The sequence below is a fragment of the Saccopteryx bilineata genome, chromosome 1 (assembly GCF_036850765.1).
Source record: "Saccopteryx bilineata isolate mSacBil1 chromosome 1, mSacBil1_pri_phased_curated, whole genome shotgun sequence".
Lineage (NCBI taxonomy): Eukaryota > Metazoa > Chordata > Mammalia > Chiroptera > Emballonuridae > Saccopteryx > Saccopteryx bilineata.
In genome coordinates, this window is record NC_089490.1 from 233,714,806 (window position 1) to 233,736,835 (window position 22,030).

Genomic DNA, 22,030 nt, shown 5'->3' on the forward strand with positions numbered 1-22,030 from the left:
CCTCAGTACCTGGGGCCATCTCACTCTAAGCAAGCCATGGCTTTAGGAATGGGGGAGAAGAGTGAGAGAAAGAGAGTGAGAGAGGGAGGGATGGAGAAGCAGATGGGTGCTTCTCCTGTGTGCCCTGTCCAGGAATTGAGCCCAGGACATCCACGCACTGGGCCGATGCTCTACCACTGAGCCAACTGGCCAGTGCAGGAGATATTTTTAAAGCTGAAAGGTCAGCAAGAGTTTTCTGATGGGTAAACATCTTTCTTAAGGCATCTTTGCCAAGCCAGTGTCTGGGTTCAACAATTTTTTAAAATAATAATGAAAGCACTTAAAACTCCTTGGTCTATTATTAGGAGTGTCTTTCATAATGTAGGTATTTGCACAAGACCAGATTAAATACTTTAGGACTCCAGGGCACTTCAAAGTTGAGGTTCTTTATGTTATCAGGGGGGATTAATAACAAACAAAATTCTAATTAAAGTAAACCGTAGCATTGTGCTACCATATAGATGGATGTATTCTACTATATAATATGATCTAGCACTGTATCATGGGGTACAGGCACCTTAATTCCTAGCTTAATCTGACTCTATAATACTAATTGTTCACACTTGTATGGGTGAATTTTTGCTGTGTCTATTGTATGGTAAGATCTAAGGGATGTGAGCAGAGGCAGTTAAACTGAATTGGGTAAGAGAAGGGAGTCCATCTGGTGTCTTTCATGGGTATAGAGGTCAGTGGTTGTTCTGCCACTGCCCCACCTTTGTAACCAGCTCTAGTGATGGGTCTAGAATATGGTGTGGCTCCAAAAATAGGGGCTGAAGTGTTCGCCCGATCAGCGAGCAGGCACAGTGTGTGCAGATCTATCTCACGAAGAAAGAATGGCCCCTGCTATTGCTGGATTCATGGGAAACCAGCATTTGTATCCTAGAGCAAGCCAGCCAACAACTTACAAGTCTCATCTTATAGCATCTCTGGTTCTTGAAAGAGGCTACCTCTCCACTCTGTCTGGCCTCTGATCCCAGAGTCCTGTGTGACCATTCCTTCCCTGTGACTGCCTAGAGATGGCTTCTGAGCCCCTCTTTCCTAATGACCCCCTCCTTCTGCCAGAATGTGTGAGCATCACGAAAGGGGCAGGCAATCTCGTGACAGAACTCAGATCTCTCTTATGTGGCACTTGCAGAAGTCTGTTCCCACCGAACGATCTTGGAACACTTCCCCTCGTGGGTTCTTTAGCTAACGTGAGTCTCGTGCTTTCGGTAAGAAAGACCTCTCCCCACATGTTTAGATCACCTGGGTAAGGGACATGCTACCTTAAATATTGGATCATTTCTGCCACTGCTGGCATCTGACATTTTAATACCAAACTTTATAGCACCTTCCATTTTCTTCCCCTTCTTTTTGAATTTCATGTTCATATATAACATCTTATTGTCGCAGGGATGTTCTGTTGTGGGCAGGATTATGTGAATGTGTCAGCTACCATATGCTGCTCAGCCTCCAGTGGAGAAGCTAAAGCACACATGATAAAGAGTGACCCTGTGCCAGTAAAATGCTGTGAGACCGAGCTCATCCCAGAGAGCCAGCACTGCTGTGACGGAGTGGGCTACAACCCTCTGAAACATGTTTGCTCTGACGAGATTTCAGCCAGAAGAAGGACGAAGGTAAGGGGTAAAGGGTAGGGGGCCCCTGGGAGGCACCAATGCAACTGTAGGAAGAGACTTAACGTCACCCACCACTATTTCCCTAAAAGAAAAAGGTGAAAACTCCTCCGTTCATTATTCATCGCTGCATTACATCCATATTTATACCGAATGAGCTCACCATGATTGATGTTATTGCAGTGAATTCTAAAGGAATCAGTAATGATGAGCCATTCTCTCGAAGCTTTCCCCAGCAGTTGGGGAGAGGGCAGGGATGAAAATCCAGGTGCTCCCCGAAGAGCCGGAGTGTGTCATCTGGGCCTGTGCGTGGTGCCGTTGCACGCTTGTGGACGCTGTGGAGGGACACCGAGGGGAATTCTGGCTTCTTTCCTCCAGCTCCTCAACCACGACCCCTCCCCCTTAGTCTTCTTGGGCAGAGACCTCAGGTCCAGCCAATTCAATTCACTGAGTTGCGTTTATATCATATCACTTAAGACAGTGCAAGGTGATCAAAGGCCGCTGTCAACTGCGAAAGTGAGTAAGTCCCTGGGGGCTATTACTTATGTTGACACGCAGAGATGCCTCGCATCCAGCCGTGTCACTGAACTTGAACCCAGGACTCCAGAAACCTACCATTTTGTCTCACCAGGTATTTATTTGTTGCCGTTTTCATTTTCCTCTTTTTCCTGCTTGGTTTTTGGATCCTCTGAGTGTCCCCTTTCTATGTTTTTAAATCTCTACCTTCCATTGGCATGGGACTGAAATCTCTCTCCACATGGATGTCCATCAGTAGTGTCCTCAGGTGGTAGGGTGCACTTTGTCGAGGAGTCACAATACCGAGAATCCTGAACAAGTATGCTGGATTAACTGTCCTCAATTACCTAGCCTAGTTCGGGACGGGACACTTGCTGGGCTGCCAGTACAGATGACCAGTCTGTTAGGGAAGGGGGTGGGGGCTCTCACAGCACAACATGGAAACTTGTATTCTGTTCCTCACTCCGGGGCCTGACTTGCACCTTTCAATGGACCCTCTAATATTTTCTTCTTAATTTTACCAATTCTTTTCTAGGCTTATCTCATTTTGGAGCACTCTAGCAAACAGAGCTAGTGTCAACATGTACATACCTACTAGTGTTCTAGTTAGGATCTCTCGCCCTGGAGCTGTGAGCTCAGTAGTATTTGGCTTAGTTTTCCAGGACATGGGCTTACGCCATGGCGTAACAGAGTGCCCGACACCCCACATCCCAGTGTGTCCGCACCGCCTGTGGAACTGCCAAGCCAGTGCTACGTATTTTAGGATTTTGTTGCTATCACAAAGGTGACATCCAACTTCAGAGTTCTGATATAGTTTTAGCTAGGACACACAGACCATGCTAGGGTGAAAGAAAAATGGACTCCTTGTGGAACGGTTAACTCTTCACATTATAACCCAATGGGAATTAGCCCCCTCCAAGCAGTGTCCCAGAAACCCAAGCCCCTTCCAACCTGTGGTGCTTCATACATGGCCCGCAGGTCCCCAATGGAAAAAGGGAGAGTGGGTGACTGCCTGTTTATGGGTCTCACTCATAAGCCATGAGAAACAATTTCTGTTTTCTCACCAGATAACCTGAACCTTTGAGAGTGTAAGTGACTTACTCAAGGTCACAGAACTAGGACCTTGTAGAACTAGACCTTGAATCCAAATCTGTGTCATTTCCAGGGTCAGGGCTCTTTCTAGAACACAAACTGCCTTCATTTCTCTTTTGTGAATTTTGAGATACTCGTTCATGAACCTAGTGGAAGTAAATTTCATTTGAAAGTCATAAAAGCTCAACCCCATGTGTGTCTCAGTGAAGCCGTACAGCCCTCCTGCCCTCTCGCCCACCCCCTGACTTAGGACGCCGGGGCGTGCAGGACCGTCTGCCCTGTGTCTGTGGAGGTTACCGCGCACTGCGGCAGGTGTGACTTCAACTTCACCAGCCAACTTTGCGCTGTGATTAGCGGGTCCCACAGTCCCACCGAGATGGCGTCAGGGGAAGAAATGTGCTCCTCAGTGGAAGAGACTGTTCACACAGGACATGCAAACGCGTTCACCTTTACAGGTAACGGAGAGGGAGCCGCTGCCTATGGCTTAGGAGGGGTAGCGAACAGCTGCTCAGATGCAGTTTGGTTTCACTCTGACATCATCTCCGTCCTTAACCTGACAGTCCGTAAATCCTGTCACCCCACGGGCCAGCTCATTAGGGGTCGGCGTTGCTGTTTTCATTAGGCCGGCTGTGCTGGTCTTTGTCCCGGCTCTGGCTTGGGGGAACAGGAAAGCAGTGGGCAGTGGAGTGTACATCCATTTTCACTCACTAACCAGGATAAGTGAAGTTGCAAGTCCTGCATCTCTTTAATGACTATTTTATAATTCATAGAATTATTTAAGGAAGTAATATTAATACTGTAAGAATTGGTAAAATTGATGATAATGAAACTGTACAGGGTCCTTGGCAACCCTGCTACAGAAGTGAAGGGCACAGAGTTGTGTGACGCATGAGAGCCCGATGGACGTTAGTCCAGGGTGTTTCCTTCTAGAATCATTTCTTTCACGTGTCCCCATTTCTTTGGTCAGAAAATATTAATTCTTTTCTGTTCCATTACTACCTCTGCATCTGTGAAATGTGGAAAATATCTGAGTTTTATTTCCAGTGATGGGATTAGAGCATTAAGCATTCCTTTTCACATGTTGAAAGGTTTTGATATTCACTTTCAATTTGATGGTAAACTAATTAAAAATATTTTAAATTCTGTGCTGTCCTATTCTGTTTTTCTAGATGTGAACCTGGATCCCTACACGATGTATGAGTACAGGATTTCTGCTTGGAATCGCTACAAACAGGGAGTCAGCCCAGCTGTGAGGGCCAGCACGAGAGAGGACGTGCCCCAGGGAGTGAGGCCCCCACGCTGGATCCGAATGGATGATCCTGAAGATGGAATAGTCCTAAGCTGGAAGGAACCTATGCAGTCAAATGGTACTAAGCTGCTGTCCCAACAGAAATACCACATTCCCGTAAATCCATGAGCCAACTGAAATGAGTGTAATCTACATGTAATTGGCATGCACCCACCCCCTAAAAAAAAGTATTGCCTGATAAAGGGGGCCTGAGGCATGTGCCAGCCAATCATTCATTTTGTGAGATAGCCCCCATAAATTCTGAGCCCCCAATTTTTCCCTTGAATCAAAAAACAAAGTCTTTTGTGGGAAGGAGAAATAGTTTCCATATTGAAAATACATTATTTTGCTAGTGAGGGGAAAGAAGTGTCAGTGACTCTGATCAGCTACATCAAGCTCTGTCTCCTCCACAAGAGTGGGTATAATTAAGAAAACAGCAATGCAGCCCTGGCCAGTTGGCCCAGCAATAGAGTGTCGATACAGCATGTGGAAGTCCTGGGTTTGATTCCCAGTCAGGGCACACAGGAGAAGTGACCATCTGCTTCTCTACCCTGCCCTCTTTTCCTTCTATCTCTCTCTCTTTCTTCCCCTCCCACAGCCATGGCTCAAATGGTTTGAGCAAATTGGCTTCAGGTGCTGAGGATGGTTCCATGGCCTTGCCTCAGGTGCCAAGATAGTTCCATTGCTGAGCAATGGAGCAGTGGCCCCACCCAGTTGGGCACCGCATCACCTGGTAGGGAGCTTGCTGGGTGGATCCCGGTTGAAGTGCATGCGGGGAGTCTGTCTCTGCCTCCCCACCTCTCAATTAATAATAAAAAAAATAAACATAGCAATTCGATAGCAAATGAAAACAAAATAATGCTCTAGCATCCCAGTTTCTCTGAGCTCCCAGAGATGTCTTTCATTTGCAGATAGTTACCAGGACTGTCTGCCCCTTGTAGGTCCTATCATTCACTACATTCTTCTCCGAGATGGAATGGAATGCTTTCGGGGCACGTCCCTGACCTTCTCTGACACAAAGGGGATCCAGCCTTTTCAGGAGTACACGTACCATCTGCGAGCCTGCACAGTGGCCGGCTGTGCCTCCAGCCTCCAGGTAAGGGAGCTGGCCGCCCCTCTGGATGGGGTTTTCTGCTCTGCAGACCACGTAGCTGTCTAAGGTGGGCATGTTCTCCTAGGGACAGAATATGGTGTTTCTCTCAATATCACGTTAAGTGGGATGTCCATGTGAATTCTCCACACTGATGCCTGAAAGTGGAGGTCACTGGAAGGAAGGGTTTTCCAAATATCAGTGTTTCACTAATTTAAACACACACACACACACACACATACACACACACATACACACACACACATACACACACACACACACACACCTTGAACCCATGTATTCCTTTTCTCACACTTCACCTCCACCAGCTATTTTTAGAGATTCTTCTATAAATCCGTAACAAGTCCCAAACCAGTAGTTCATTTAAAAGGGTTTCTATACTGCTCACAAACATTAGGGAGTGTTTCAAAATGAATATGAAGTGATAAAAAAAAGCATTTGATAATTTTTGTTTTCTTAAACAAGAACATCAGAAAAGCAAACGACAAGTCAAAGAAAGTTGTCTGGTTGTGCAAATGAGATGCAAAATCAACCTTTATTTCATTGGTGAAAATGCACCATACGAAAGGTTGAAAGTCCTGGAGTATCCACACGTTCCCTGATCCCCTAATTTTTGTGAGCAGTTATATTTAAATACCTCTTTAGCAGCAATAACAAAATGGTCTGCTCTTGGAAAACAGAGAAAAGGGCAAAAAAGCCAGGCAGAGAAAATGAAACATTTCCAAGACTTCTGCAACTGCCTAGGCAAGAAATAATGAACACATGGACTGAGGCTCCCAGGTCAGAATGGGGAATGTCCAAAAGGGACAATAGGTACCAGGGGGTGCAGTCTACAGGGCTCGGGTCATCCATATGCAAAGGAATGAAAAGGAAAGGGTCTGGGTCCTGTCACAGTTTGTGGATGAAGCAGGGTGTGATCATGGTGCCGTCATTCAGTCAAGTAAAAAAAAAATAGATGTTAAACATTAAGATTAAAATTTTAAAAGGTTTTAAATACATCTTTAAAAGAAGGAGCCGATAGCAGAGTAGTGGGAAAAAATATTGTCTGGCACTTGAAGCAAAATTGTTTAATCAGAAGCAGGTGTGAGCAGTGACTGATGTTTTCTGGAAGGATGTAGGGGAGATTGAAGAGTTTGAGTGTGGGTCAAGCAGAAGATCCTAGGTGTGGAGCAGGGGGGACCACGACCAAGTGAGGGAAGAAAACCTCACCACGGAGACTGGGGGGCCCAAACACCCCAGGAGGAAAGGAAAGAAAGAGCTGTTATCCGAAATGCCAGCCTCGTCAAGGCACACCCCGGAGAAGAACTTACACAGGACAGCTCTGCGTCATTGCACGTAGTGAAAAATTTGAAAGAACGGCAGCATCTTCAGACACCGTGCGAGAACAAGCCAAGGAAAACATTCAGCCAGACTGTGTTCAGCTTCAGATCCTAACAGACCCCCCCCCAGAAATGTATCACTACTGGGACAGATGGCAGCTGATTGTCCCAATCAAGAGTTAAGGTCTGAACAGTCCTGGAAATATTCCATGCTTTCTGCACCGACATCACTCAGGCCTGACAGGTGCCGAAACAATTGCTTAAAAAATGTTATCAGAGTCAATTCTATAGGGAAAGTAAAAAACAGCCCCTTTTCAACCCAAAGTCATATTTGGATAATGTTGAACAAATAATGGGTTGACTTGTTCTTTCTTCTCAGTTGATTCTTTCCCTAGAACGTTGGTGCAGACACGACAGAGTCATCCCGGGGTGGAGAGGACGAGTAGAAACAGTTCTGCCTGTTTATACTGCTCAAAGCATATTATATGCAAGCAAGTTCAGCTGTGGGTTTTGTTCCATATTTACTGGTGCTTAAAATGTACAAAATCAGGCTGTTAAAATGCACCGACACTCATGGGCCATATGGAAGAGAGTTATCAAGAGTTCTCTAGGAAGACAGTCTGCCAGCCAGATTTTACTTGTTTAAACTGAGGGCTGCACTCTGCCGTCAAAATTGTTGTTGAATCCGTTGTGATAAATGGTGGCCTGAGACGTACGTAATGTGTTCAAGGTCAGTTCTGTTGTTTCGGTAAGGTGGGAGAGAAAGAATCAGAGGGTGGCTGCTTGTCCAAGTCGCTGCTCATGGTATGCCAGACCAGACAGCAACATTTTCAAACAAAAATGACATTCTCCTTACTCAGAATATACAATAAATGGCTGTGTCATGCCTGTGTTTTTGCAGGTAGTTGCCACCGCTACCCAAGGAGTTCCGCAGCATGTCCTGCCACCGAGAGTCACAGCCCCTGGGATGGACACCCTGCATTTGAGCTGGAATGTCCCTGAGAAACCAAATGGTGTCATTAAAGAGTACCAGCTCTGGCAGGTTGGGAAAGGTCTCATCTACACTGACACCACTGACAGGCGGCAACATACGGTCACAGGTAAAACCCACCGGAAGAGTCTGTCGTCGTGGGGAGGGGGCCGAGCATCCCAGGGGTGTGTGTGTGATAGATGAGGTCACTTTCGAAAGGACGCGTTCTCTTGACATATGGTCAGATCTCACTTACCACACTAATAGAAGAACCCACACTGGCAGCAATAAGCCACAACAGCAGATAACTTCAGAAATAATTTATATTTGGCTTTGATATGTATTAGGTATAGGGTTTTTGTGTCAGCATTCACTTTTTTATTTTTTCAGGCACACAGTAAGATGCGCTTTCATTCCCCAAAGATGTACTCATAGCTAATGGGACTAAGGTAGTCAACAATGAATTTCAAGGCAGAGGAAAATCAGCCAGGGACGAACATTTATCTACTCAGTAGGTAATTAATACACTGGATAGTTGACAGTTGACTGGTTGCGACAACTTGTTATTATTACCATCAATTAATAACTGTTATTTTTATTGTTTATTGTAACAGTTTAATGAGCTTTAAGAGTATAATAATAGTGCAGTATATCAGTATAATATTAAGTAATTGCTGGTGATCGTTATAATGTAATTAACATGGTCTAGCTTGAGTGTCACTCCTGAGGGGGCAAAGAGTTTTCTGATGTCCTCCGCCTTGTTGTGGCTTCCCCAGCGTGCCGGATATCACCTGTTTCATTTCCGTTATCGAGTGAGCTGCCTGATGTTTTTGTTTGTTTGCTGTTTGTCTTTTGCTGTCTCCTCCTGCTGAAATAGAAGCTCTAGGGCAGCAGAGACCTTCTCGAATTGGTTCGATACTGGACTTCTAGTTCCTAGAACAGTCCTTGACACGTCCATAGGTGCCAAGCAAGTGTCTGGGGAAATGCACAAAGTTAATATGTGCCAACTACTGTCCTAAGCAATTAACATGTATTATCTCATCTGATTCTCATCACACACCTATGCGTGTAGAGATTATTGCTCCCATTTTAAAGAAAGGGACACTTTGAGAGATCAAGTGTCATATTTGGATCTTCATTCATTATTTGGATCTATCGAGTCATCCAAAACAGCTCTGGAGGTTTGGATTCTAAGACACAGACAGGGGTTTACGAACTTGGACTTTCTCCTCATCGGTGCCCAGCTGTGCTCCAAGTCCTCCCAAGTGAATGCTCTTCTTCCATGGGACCCCACACCTGGCAGGGGATATGGATGCCAGAGATAATGGAATTCAGGTAAAAGTGCAGAAGAGCCTGGAGCTGTGTGTGCCTGATTGTGCCTCAGAGGGGGCACAGATGGATGAATAAATGCATTATGATATGCTCTGAGCACCACACTTCCCTGACACACAAGCAAGCATTCACAGAGAGGTTGGCCTCTGTCTTCCAGAAGTGCTCTAAACCTGCAGAAGGTGCTGAAGAAATATTTAGGGACCAGCACATTGTGTTGCTTGGCTGAAGGTCCCAAGCCAAATCGATGAGAATGGAGATGAGGAGAGTCCTCACCAATGCAGATGATCAAGTGTGTCCCTTCCTACTGCATGTCACTTAAAATGAAAATCATCACAAGTAATTGAAATAACATTGTTTTGCATTCTAAAACCTTCCATTTAGCTGGTGCTTTCCATAAGAAAATCAGAATAGTGTTTCATTCAAAAAAAAATGTTGCCTCCTTGCCGTGTTCTAGATAGTGTACTGAGTGCTCTAAAATAATGAAAAAGAGTTGCAACTCTTAGATTCCTAGGAATAGGGAACAGTGACAAGTTCAGGAATAACAGCAAATACTGTACAGCAGAATGGGTGTTTCAACTGAAGTCTGTACAGAATACAGGGAGGAGGTGCAGAGAATGACTTGGAGTGGACAATGGAATGTTACAGAGTTTTGAAATCCAAGCTAAGGCACATTAAACGATTCACCAGAAACTGGGTACTAGGTGAGGGAGTTATCTTCTTCTTACAATATCTATCTACTTAGTTGGCATTGACTTTGAACCATTGCCAATGCTACTGGTTTGCATTTCTTTTAGAAACCAGCATTTATATGCCAACAGACCAAATGCACCTGTATTGTTCAAACTAATAGAATTGATACTCTCATTAATAATAAAGGAATTGCAAAGATTTTTAAAAATAAAACCCCTTCATTCTACCAAGTCTTCTATTGTCATTTTTAATGGATATTTTCACATCAAAAAGGATTTTATACATATAACTTGGTGCCAGAATTATCCTTTTATTGGGATAAATTCTTTAAAGTTTTTTTCCCCATATAATTTGACTTTTTGCAAAATTATAAAAAGGAAAGAAGCCTTTAGAATCCATCTGGTCCATCTCTTTGTACTGTTTTGGATAGATTTAGAGAGCATCCCACTTGGGCAGTACAGCCCTAAGGAGAGCCTTCTTTGTGGAAAGAGGCAGTAAATCTTCATTCAGCAAAACCCGACCCGCCTCAGTGCTGTCCCTAGGTAGCTGCTCTGGGGCAGGAATGGCGCCAGGTGAGCATGAGATCATCCACAACCTGAGATCTAAGTAGTGTTAACGCGTTTTCTCCACCAGGCAAAATTCAGTCCTGCGCTTAGCTGGCGGACCCACCGGATTCAGGACAGAAGTGTTTTATGGTGCAAATGACTGTTTTGTGGAGTTTGTTGAACAAAACTAACCTAATTCATCAAAGGTAGTTCATATTCCATCTCCCGTGTTTGATTTGAAGAGCTGCCCGAGCCCCTTGGGGATCAAAGGCTTTAATTTTCTCATCGTTCCCCAAACCTGGACATACCCTTCTGTAGCCTGGGAACCCTGCAGCAACTGTCATTGTCACCATCCTGGAGCTGGCATCCAGAGCCCTGGAAACGGCAGGGGGAGGACGTGAGGAGCACCTTGCCTCACAGCCCCATCTTCTCCGTGCTTATTTTTAATTACCTCCAAGCTTTAGAAACATGATCCTGTAAATGCTTTGTGGGAATAGTGGCGCATGCACTCATCACGGGCAATCCATAAATTGCTTATAATCCTCTCAAGATGTTAAAAAAAAAAAGCATTAAGTAATTGAAGACAGGAAGTCCTCAGTTAATTATTTAGAGGTGTTATCAATGCTTTAAGTAAACTGGAGCATTTTCTGCTCTCTCCCCGAGCCGAATCCCGCCAGGGACCAAGGAGCGGCGGCCACCGCCATCTCATATTCGCTAATGCAAACAGCACGCGGCAGCTTGTCAATAAAAAGACCTTTTTATATCACTTATTACTAAACACGGTCACCAACCCGCACGGAACAATCGGGATGTCAGTGATGGCATTGCTTCCGTCCGGGGTACTGCTATGTTAGACGGGGGGCCTCCTCATGTCAGCCCTGGGGTAGAGGCAGGGAAAGGGGATTAATGAAATAATTAGGGCCACTGAGAACAAAATGAATTAATCATGTCCTCCTGTGCAGCAGCGATGATAAGGGCTTAGGTGTCTCTTAACTCTAGGGGAAATGTTTAAAAAAATCCATTAAAAGTTGCTCCTTGGTGCTTTTCAGTTATGGGGAGAGAAGGCGCACCAGCATTAAGTTATCAAGGGGAGAGCCGTCTGCCTTCCGTCCGCCCCTCTAGGTTGCTCATGAGAACCTCCTGTGCTTAAAATAGAATAAACAATGCTAGTTCTAGCAGAAGATGGACTATAAATATCCCGAAACAGATCTCCTACACATCCCTTTTGGAAAAAGAGAGAGAGAGAGAGAAAGAGAGTAAAAATATAGTTGACCCATCAGTGTCACAAAATATAGAAATTCTTCATAAAGGAATTTTACATATAGATAGTCCAATATGTTCCCATTGTAGCCTGCGTTCTGCTGTATCCTTTCCTCTTGTTCTGTTCCTCAACTACATAGTAAGGAAAGCTTTTTAAGGAGAGAGACTAGAGCTTCCTATTTGCCCTTGTATCACCTGTGTTGTAATGGGGACCTGTCATAGTACAGTGTGTCCATAAAGTCATGGTGCACTTTTGACCAGTCACAGGAAAGCAACAAAAGACGACAGAAATGTGAAATCTGCACCAAATAAAAGGAAAACTCTCCCAGTTTCATACCAATTTAGTGCAGTTCGATGTGGGCTCACGCACAGATTTTTTAGGGCTCCTTAGGTAGCTATCCCGTATAGCCTGTACAGACCCGTCACTGACTGATGGCCTACCAGAACGGGGTTTCTCCACCAAACTGCCGGTTTCCTTCAACTGCTTATCCCACCGAATAAAGTTATTCCTATGTGGTGGTGCTTCGTTATAAATGCACCGATATTCATGTTGCACTTTGGTCATGGATTCGAATTTAGTGAGCCACAGAACACATTGAACTTTCCTCTGTACCGTCCACATTTCAACTTGCATGTCTGTGGGCTGCTCCACTGTATACATGGTGTTACAACATCATCTGCACATGCGCATATGCTGCCACATCATCCTACAGAAACTGGGAGGGTTTTCCTTTTATTTGGTGCAGATTTCACATTTCTATCATCTTTTGTTGCTTTCCTGTGACTGATCAAAAGTGCACCATGACTTTACGGACACACTGTACTTAACACATGTTAAGTATGCAAAGTGTTTGTTGAGTGAATAAATGGTGAATAGTAAACTAGTATCTGAATGCCTCTATTCCATTTTGATTAGATGTAAAAATGACACTGTCAAACACACATCTCAGTCTCAGGCCTGCCGGGCTATGTGATATGCAGGGCCCAGGGAGAGATGACATGTGGGGTGCCTTGTTCAGAAATCATTAAAACTTTTAAGACAATGAAAGCAGGAGATTGGATCCAGTCTGGGGTCATGCTAAGCCTGGAACTTTGAGTGACGACAGCATGGGTCTCACACCCGTGGAGCCAGCCCTGATCCCTGGCAGTGTGGATTGATTAGCAGGACATTTCTGTAACAGACACAGACAGGAAGAAAACGGAGCTTCCCGGAGCTTCTCCTGCAGTTAGTTTCTCATGCTCGGGGATGTGTTTCTCCTATCCATGACCTGACCACGGACCGCCAAACATTAGCCCTGGGAAAACAGATATGACACTCCATCTTATTTTATTTTTTCCACCCCTAAGGAAAATATGGCGCCTGACTACATGCAAAAAAGAAAAACCAGCATTGCATCAACCACTATTTCTTACTTCCTTAAAATATTCTCTTTTTTTCTTCAAACATTCTTATAAATATAATATCATGCCCAAAGACTTACAGTCAATAGCTCTCTGGATGCTAATATTTAAAGGAAAAAAATTCCCCTGAAATCTCAGAGACTCCAGGGCACTTTGACTGGGCTGTCACTATCTTTGCTCTGTCCCAACCATCCTGCCCAGCTCCTGTTGTCCTCATGATGTATGTCCTCATTGTCGAGCATTTGAGCAGAGTCAAAGCTGAGGCAAAGACTAGCACAGCCGGCCTAATGAAAACAGCAATACCGATCCATAATGAGCTGGCCCGTGGGGTGATGGGATTTACAGACTGTCAGGTTAAGGATGGATATGATATCAGAGTAAAATCAACCTGCATCTGAGCAGCTGTTCGCTACCCCTCCTACACCACAGGCAGCGACTCCCTTTCTGTTAAAACTGGGGTGGGTGTCTACTCACTTTACTGAGAAGATGTGAGAGTTCATTTCTGGAAGGAAGTAGAATTCTTTGTGCAGCTGACTAATGTGAGAAACGCCTATTTTGGCAAAAGGGGAAAATGGGTTGGGAGGCAGATATGACAAAAAGGAACGAGATGACTCGAGTCAGGGAGACTAGTTAGAAACAGCCAGAGAAGTGATTGGGCTGAACTAAGGCACTACCAGGAGGGATAGACAGAAAAACTAACAAACAAACAGAAAAAACCAACCACCAAAAAAACACACACATTTAAAAGATCCTTAAGATTTAAAATTAACACGATTTTGTGAAGAGTTGCATAGTACTACTACCTAAGGAAGAGGGAAGCATTAAGAACATCGAGTTTTAGGCTCAGGTGACGAGAGCAGCAGGGGACTGGAGAGAGGAACAGGGAGAACAGTGAGTCAGGAAGGGCACAGAGGCGGAAACACTGAGGTTGGGGTTTCTACAGATAAAAATTCTGTCTGAAAATGGGAGGTAAATATGGCCACAGTTTGATGTAACATGAGACTCCAAAGAAGAAATATATTTGTTAATATAGTGTTAGAAAAATCAAAAGGAAGAGCCTCTCCTTGGACTGGCTTACTGTTAGTTTGTATTTGGAAGGAGAGCCTCCCAAAGAACCCGCTCATGGGATCCTTGAGATATTGGAGAGGGAGGCCTACGCTATGACCTAGAATTTTACATAAAATGTAGGATTAAGATATATAGAATTAGAAAATATTTTATATATTCTATATGTAAAATATCCTAAAATATGGAATTACACAAAGAAGCCTATAGCCCGTAATTAGATCTGCGAGTTGAGTTATCTTACAGGCAGTAACAATGCAAGAGCCCCTTGGTTTTGATGTCTTGATGCTCAGTTCATATGAGGTACCAACTAGCTCCCACTATGAAGCATGATACAAGAAGTAGATGGGGACCATGCTGCCCAAAAGGGGCCAAGAAATTGATCTTGACTAAGTGAGATGAGGAGCTACTGAGATTGTGATGGATGGTACTGTCAAGAAAAGGAGACAAGAAAAGCCCAGGAGCTCCTGAAATGTTTCTCAAATTCTCTAAAATCATGATCTAATTGCACCTGTGCAGGAATTTTATGAGGTCTTGATGTGTTGGTTTTGGACATTCATATTTTCGCATAGAATTGGATTAGCCCAAGGTAGAATCCTGGTACAGCCCTCCCCGTCACAGCCAAGGTTGCCTGTTGGTGGCAGAAGTCAGTTCCCAGGTATCTCCAGGAACGGAGATGCTGGTGGGGGGAGGTCACTTCATGGGATGACAAGATCAATCATGGCAAAAGGAAGTGCTTTCCAGCAGCAGGCCCAGGTGCATGGGAGTCAGGTGGGCTGAGCCTGACACCCAATCTGCGTGAGCTGGTGCTCAGACCGGTCACCTGTCAAACAGGGCGAACGGTGCTTAACCACCGGAAAAAGACTTTGTGGTCACCCAGGCCTCTCAGCACATGAACTGATCATGAACCAAACTGATTGAGGAACCAGTGGAATTTTACATTCCTAAGGGCTATTAGGTAATTCTTTAGTGTATAACAGATGACACCACAGAATAAGTGGACAAGTGCTTTGGCGTAGCAGTTGCTATCTAAAATTATAATAGACAATATGCCTTTTCCTGTCTCTGTCTCTGTTGATTAAAAATTAGAAGCTGTTCGGATATAACTTCCAAAGACATGGGTTTTGTTTGCCAAATCATATTTTTATGATCCATAGGCAGATATTTTGTGATCTCTTTTTTAACACACATTTATTCTTGAAAGTAATGTTACTTGGAAGTATAATTATAATGAGTTTGGTTATAGTATGCCTCTTTCCTTAAAAAATAAAAGAATAGGATTCCCTGTAGGGGAGTGCGGGTAATTTGTAGACACAGTCATCTTCACTGTACTGAAATGTTAAATACTTGGCTTTTCTCCATGCACTGGCCTTTCTCTACAACTGCTGTTTCCTACTCTTTTAATTTGATGCTGAGCACTTGAGTGATGTTTTCTTTTCTCCTTCTCTTTGACTTCGGGATTAAGATACAGTCAGAAGGGTTCCTCAGAGACATCTCTTTATTTCCCTCTCCTCATCCTGATCAATCCATGAGCACTTTTCAATTGCTGTGCCTTTTTATTGCCTGTTGCTGATATTTCATATATATTTCATTTTAAGGACTACCGATAGAGACTTGCTTAAAATGACAGCAAGTTTAGTTGAAATGTGTTGATTTTATTGAGTGTCACAGAGTCATCTGTATGAAAGGTCGTCTAGCTCATGGAAATCTTCTATACCTGATGGCAGCAGATACTTTCTTATGGAGTAGTTGAACCAAGCCCATCTGTCATCCATTCCCCTAACAATAGGAAAAACACAAGACCTAAACAATGGACTGTAGAAAATTATGGATTCAGATATCGCCTTCTCTCAAATTTGTCTGTAGTGCATGTAAGCAAGTCCACACTGTCACGCCCAGAGTTTGCAGATATGAAAGCTAGCTAAGGCACCCAGAGGTCATACCACTTGCCCGTGGTCATAGTTCCTAGATGGGTAAGTGTTGGAACCCAACTACAGATTCTGTTCTCCTCACGACTATGTAGTATTGGCTCACTACATGAATCGGAGTAATATTCAAAATTGTAGTATGTAAAATAGGTATTCCCACTTGGTCTTTTTATATTACTGGAAGTTTCCCTGGGCTCTGAGCTATGTGTGTTGTCATTTTCCTTATGAGGCTCAGAAGCCTGACCTAACTGCTCTGGATGATATTTCTCAGCCCAGCTGTTGGGATTTCTATCCTGGCCTCACTCCCTTACCTCTGTGATCACAGGTGAGTTCCTCCAACTCTAGATGCCTTAGCTTCCTTCTCTATCAGATGAGCAGACAGTCGTGGCACCTATAGAATCAGAGAGGACCTTCATTGTGTGATTGTCCAAGGAACGGTACAGAAGGTCTGCAAATAGTCAGTGTTCAGTAAACTTCAGCTAGAAGGAGTGATCTAACAACCAACTTCCTGAAAATAATTGCATTTCTCATCAAATATATTCAGTTAGTATGGAGAGTCCAGTGAAAAGAAGGGTAAAAAATGGAACAACAACAACAAAACTCCTGAGTTGTTTTTTCCTTATTGAAGTCTCCTTGACAATATAGTCATTTCAGAGGCACACATAGTGATGCAATGTTTGCAGACATTGATTGCTAAATGGCCACAGCAGCAAGCCTAGTTCCCATCAGTCACCATACAAAGTCAAATTTCTTTTCTTGCGATGAAAACTTAAAGTTTACTCGCTTGGCGACTTTCAAATATGCAATGAAGTGTCATTGACTGTAGTCACTGTGGTGTACATGATATCTCCATTATTCCTTACTGTATAAGTAGAAGATTGTTCTCCCTGAACCCCTTCCTTCGATTTGCCTACTCACTATCCTTTCACCCCTCCCATGTGCTCTTGCGCCCACCGATGTGGTAAACTGTCAGTACATATGGAGAAGAATACCAAGTTCACAAGCGAGGGTTATTGGTGTTAATATTCGCCGAGTATGTCTTGGGACTAAAACACATAGACCCTAGCATCCTTTTTTATTTTTGTCCAGCCCTATTCACATAAGAAGCAATTGCTGAAGCTGAGATAGCTGGCCCGGAGAGGAGAGGACTCAGGGGGAATTTGATATCTATCTACAAATATTTGAGGAACTGTCATGTGGAAAAGGAATTAGATGTGTTCTGTGTGTCCCCAGGGGTGGCAGTGATAGAAAGAGTTCACCACAATGTAAGGAAGGACGTGCACGCCAGACAAGAACTCTAGAGCTCTCCAAATGTGGAACGGACTCTCTGGGTGATGGAGTGGTCCTGTCGTCTGGGCAGAACAGCTTCCTCCATGGCATTCTGTACGGGGCGGGGTGGGGGGCAGTAGACAGAAAGATGGATGGCTGGACTCCGTGGATTTTAAGGTCTCTTCTCAGGTTGACAATTGGTTATTTCATCAGTGATGAGTGAATTTTCTACTCATACTGAATTGTTTTAGGAAGCTCACATCTGCATGGAATGGCATTTTCTGCTCTTAAAAAATGCTTTTGGATATCATATCGATAGCTCCATGGGTTCCTTCTGGTGCCTAATTGATAATAAATAATCCTCTCAAGATGAACTTGCTTTCTTGCTTTCTCTTTCTAGGCCTCCAGCCGTATACCAGCTACAGCTTCACACTTACAGCGTGTACATCTGCCGGCTGCGCCTCCAGTGAGCCTTTTCTAGGTCAGACTCTGCAGGCAGCACCGCAAGGTAAGTTGAAAGTGCCGCGGTTTGGGAGAAGTTTTTCTGTGGTATTCTCAAGTCACTCTCTCTCCATCCTTTTATAACAAACAAGGAAAGGAAGGCAGCAAGTCAATAGGTACAAAGTAAAATCATATGCTAGGTTTCCATCCTTCAGGTGTGGCTCAGCTCCCTGCCTCCTGAGTTAAAGGTGGCTTCCCATTCTTGAAACCTTTCAAATTTAATATTATATAAAAGGTAGCATTATTATATACCTGGATATGAAATTCCTCCAAAAATTGAAAGTTATGCCTCATAGGATAACCACCATGCTCACTGCTGACGATGACTAAGATATCGCTGCCCTCTGGAACTTACAGTCAAGGAGAAGTGATAGAACAGGTATCCAAACCTGTAGGAAGAGAGAGAATCCAAAAGATGATGTTCAGAAAGAATAAGGGAACAGAATGCTCAGGGTAACGTGAGGAAAGGAGGGACTACAGTCCATCACGGACCACCAGAGAACAGGTGACTTACAAGATGTACCATGAGGACTAAGGACTTTGACACATGAACAGTTGAAGAAATGTACAAATTTAGCCTGAGGGGTTGTAAAGTGGGACCATCACCTTAGACAGCAAACTGACAATTACCTATTAATTCTAAAGCGTTAATTCCCCCTGACACAGAAGCTTTATTTTAATTACATATGCCAGAAAATAACTTTTCCACAATTGCACAAGGAGGCATGTACTAGGGTGTGGACCATATTTTGTTTAATGGCAAAATGTTGGAAGCATTCCAAATGTCCAAGAGTAGGTGAATTGCTAACTTAATTCAAGTATATCCACACTGTGGAATGTCGTGCATCAGTTTAAAAGAATGAGATGATCTGTATATGTAAAAGGGAATTTATAGAACTATATTTTATATGGTATTTTTATGTATAAAAACACACATAGAAAATTGTATCTGTTTCTGTAGATAAATCAATGCATAGAAAAAGTTCTAGGGGCAAAACATACCCATGTGATAACAGTGGTTACCTGTGGGCTATGGGCCAGGATGGATGGTATTATTTACTTTTAGGAGAAAAACATGTACAGAAGCTTGGAATAGTGATCAACTAATTAATTTTTAATCTTGATTATCTGCCTGTTTTGCATGGGAGGAAATAGAGGCATAGATCTCTTTCTAAAAAGAAATATAATGTTACCTACCATCCTAGAGTCCTGAGTCACTTGTTTATTATGAAAGGGATTGTTGTACCTCAGAATATTAGACCTGAACTTCCTACCAGTAAATGGGGAATAAAATGGAAAATTCTGCATCGAGGCATATGGCTCCTCACCAGGAATTCACTAATGATGTTTTCTATATAAAGAATGCTTGATGTCAGAAAGCTTAGTGTTCCTTTGAAAGGAAGGAACCAGCAGTAGATTTTTTGGAAAGGTAAACTATCAAATGGATACTTTGATGATAATGGATAATTTTTAAAGGGCCTACCAGCCACTTTTGGCTGAAACTCAAGCCTGATAAAATAACAGGATGTCTTCCTCCAGTGTACTCATGAAATCCGTATTTTTAAATTCTTAGAAAATACAGTGCCTATTTTCCCACAAACCCAACAAAATTTCTTCCAAGGGCTCCAATCTCATGACTTAAAATGTGTAGCTTTCAACAGTGTAGGACAGTGTGAGCTGAAAATGCTATCTTAAATTTCCTCTCTTTTAACTTCATGCATCTTTGATTTTAACACAAATAACTGGGCAGTAGTGAGCTCTGTGGACTTCTCTCCACAGAAGACCAGTGGATTGTGAACCCACTTGCTGGCTGCGTGAGCGCCGTGTGTGAATAACTTAACATGTGGAATAAATGCGGCTGGCACTTCTAACTGGCAGGTTGTAAGGAAATAAATGACCGGGATCGTTACGTTCTGTTGTTGCACTGTAAAGTAGAAACAAACATACCATTTTAAATTAATAATCCAAACACACTAATTATAAAATGCCTATTGGAGTGAATTAAAGGTAGATGGAAGGTCTCACATTTGAGGGTCCGAAGTGGCTACAGAGAGAAGTAGAAGGTTTTGTTCATAGTCACCCTGAGTTCTTCTCATTTCTTATTTTCAATATAAAAAAGAAAAGAAAAAAGTCAGTGTGCACGATGACCTTATCAATCAGTTAAATGTAATTCTCCATGGATTTGCCCTCATAGAACACTGTGTCCCTGCAGTCAGACAGTAGGATGCATTTGGATTCTTGCTTTCTTTTCAGAATGGCCACCAACCCAGCAGGTTCTCGCTCATTTTAGAGTTTCCTTGTCAGCGCTGGTAATGTGGGAAAGAAAATGGAAGGGTCAGACCTCCTCAGTAGTTCCAGAGCCCTCTCCTCCCTCCTGTTCTGTTGGCGCTCCTGTAGGTCCTTCCTCTGTACGCGTCACTCAGCAGCCATCCAGGACAGTCCAAGTTCTGGCTCTCCTTCCTAAGGCGGGCTGAGAGCTGTCGTCGTCTACAGTTCTCACAGGGGCTACCCTCGTGGATGTAAGGCCTCAGTATCCACGGTCCCAATGTTTATATACTGGTGTCCGCAGATACTCCAACCTCAGTGTTTCCGCCTCTGTGCCCTTCCTGACTCACTGTTCTCCCTGTTCCTCTCTCCAGTCCCCTGCTGCTCTCGTCACCTGAGCCTAAAACTCGATGTTCTTAATGCTTCCCTCTTCCTTAGGTAGTAGTACTATGCAACTCTTCACAAAATCGTGTTAATTTTAAATCTTAAGGATCTTTTAAATGTGTGTGTTTTTTTGGTGGTTGGTTTTTTCTGTTTGTTTGTTAGTTTTTCTGTCTATCCCTCCTGGTAGTGCCTTAGTTCAGCCCAATCACTTCTCTGGCTGTTTCTAACTAGTCTCCCTGACTCGAGTCATCTCGTTCCTTTTTGTCATATCTGCATCCCAACCCATTTTCCCCTTTTGCCAAAATAGGCATTTCTCACATTAGTCAGCTGCACAAAGAATTCTACTTCCTTCCAGAAATGAACTCTCACATCTTCTCAGTAAAGTGAGTAGACACCCACCCCAGTTTTAACTTGGGCCTCACTGTCCAGTCCTTCTGTCTTCCCCACACAGTCACGTGGGGTCACTGGTGGTTCCCCCGGGTTTCCCCCGTCCATACTCTGTTCACTCCAACTTTTTCAAAATTGGAAAAAAGACTCTCCCATGCTTTTCCTTCTGAAGCCCTCCGCTAAGGCGCTTCCCCTCCTCACCCATCCCCTGCACCCTGGTCTGTGTTAGGTTCCTTTTCTAAGAGCTCTAAACACACTGTGCTTCCTCTGCTCAAAGCATTTCACTAATGGAGTTGTCTATTTTCACTTATTCATCCTTCTTCACCATGCTACCATGGAGTCCTTGAAGGATCAGGGTGGTATTTCCATGCCCACACCCACAGTGCCCAGTGCAGAAGATGACACAGCATTGGGTAGAATGCTGAATGGATAAATTAGCAAATAGTAACTAGTCCAGATGTTGACGCAACCCTGATGTCAGCTAATAGAAAATGTTCCCTCCATATTTTTCCAAAAAATAAAACCAGTCCACACAATCCACAATAAACGTTGGGATTTTTCTATTGGAAGGAAGATGTGTGAGGACGTGAGAATGGGTATTATTATGTGACACTCAAGATCAATTTATAACAAATCCAGTAGACATCTTCCTTTTCTTGGTAGTGATGGTGTCAAGTGACCCACTGAGGTTTCCTCCTGGCCTTCTGCTCCTACACTCTCAGCTAACTTACCTCTCGAGGAGATTTACCTCATCGCCATCCATTTTCTTCCTGTGAGCTGCTTTAACTGTGCCCTTCTACTGTGTAGAGTAGGTTTTCTGGTGCCACCCAAGACTCGAGCTCAGAAGGGGGCAGACTCTCCATCTGGGGCTCATTTCAATGTCTCACCAGAGGTAATCCTACTCTATCAAATGTTCCTTGCAGCTGCCAAGATAACACTGCCTCTGTGTCATTACACAAGTGAAAACACAGCCCTTGGTGTTTCCCGTTTCAGTATCCTCTTATGTATCAAACCACTGGGCTCAGGGGTGTTACCGGCCCGAACAGAGCTCTCAC

At 43.7% G+C, this 22,030-nt stretch overlaps 1 protein-coding gene across 1 annotated transcript in view; it reads left to right on the forward strand.

Moving 5' to 3' along the window:
• The window catches only part of USH2A (usherin), a 545,087-nt gene that overhangs the window by 428,352 nt on the left and 94,705 nt on the right, over nt 1-22,030 (forward strand). Inside the window, exons 51-56 of the mRNA XM_066238179.1 lie at nt 1,432-1,655; nt 3,511-3,715; nt 4,430-4,627; nt 5,490-5,644; nt 7,880-8,078; nt 17,839-17,946. Coding sequence (XP_066094276.1) covers nt 1,432-1,655; nt 3,511-3,715; nt 4,430-4,627; nt 5,490-5,644; nt 7,880-8,078; nt 17,839-17,946 — 1,089 coding nt within the window. The remainder of the gene's footprint in view (nt 1-1,431; nt 1,656-3,510; nt 3,716-4,429; nt 4,628-5,489; nt 5,645-7,879; nt 8,079-17,838; nt 17,947-22,030) is intronic.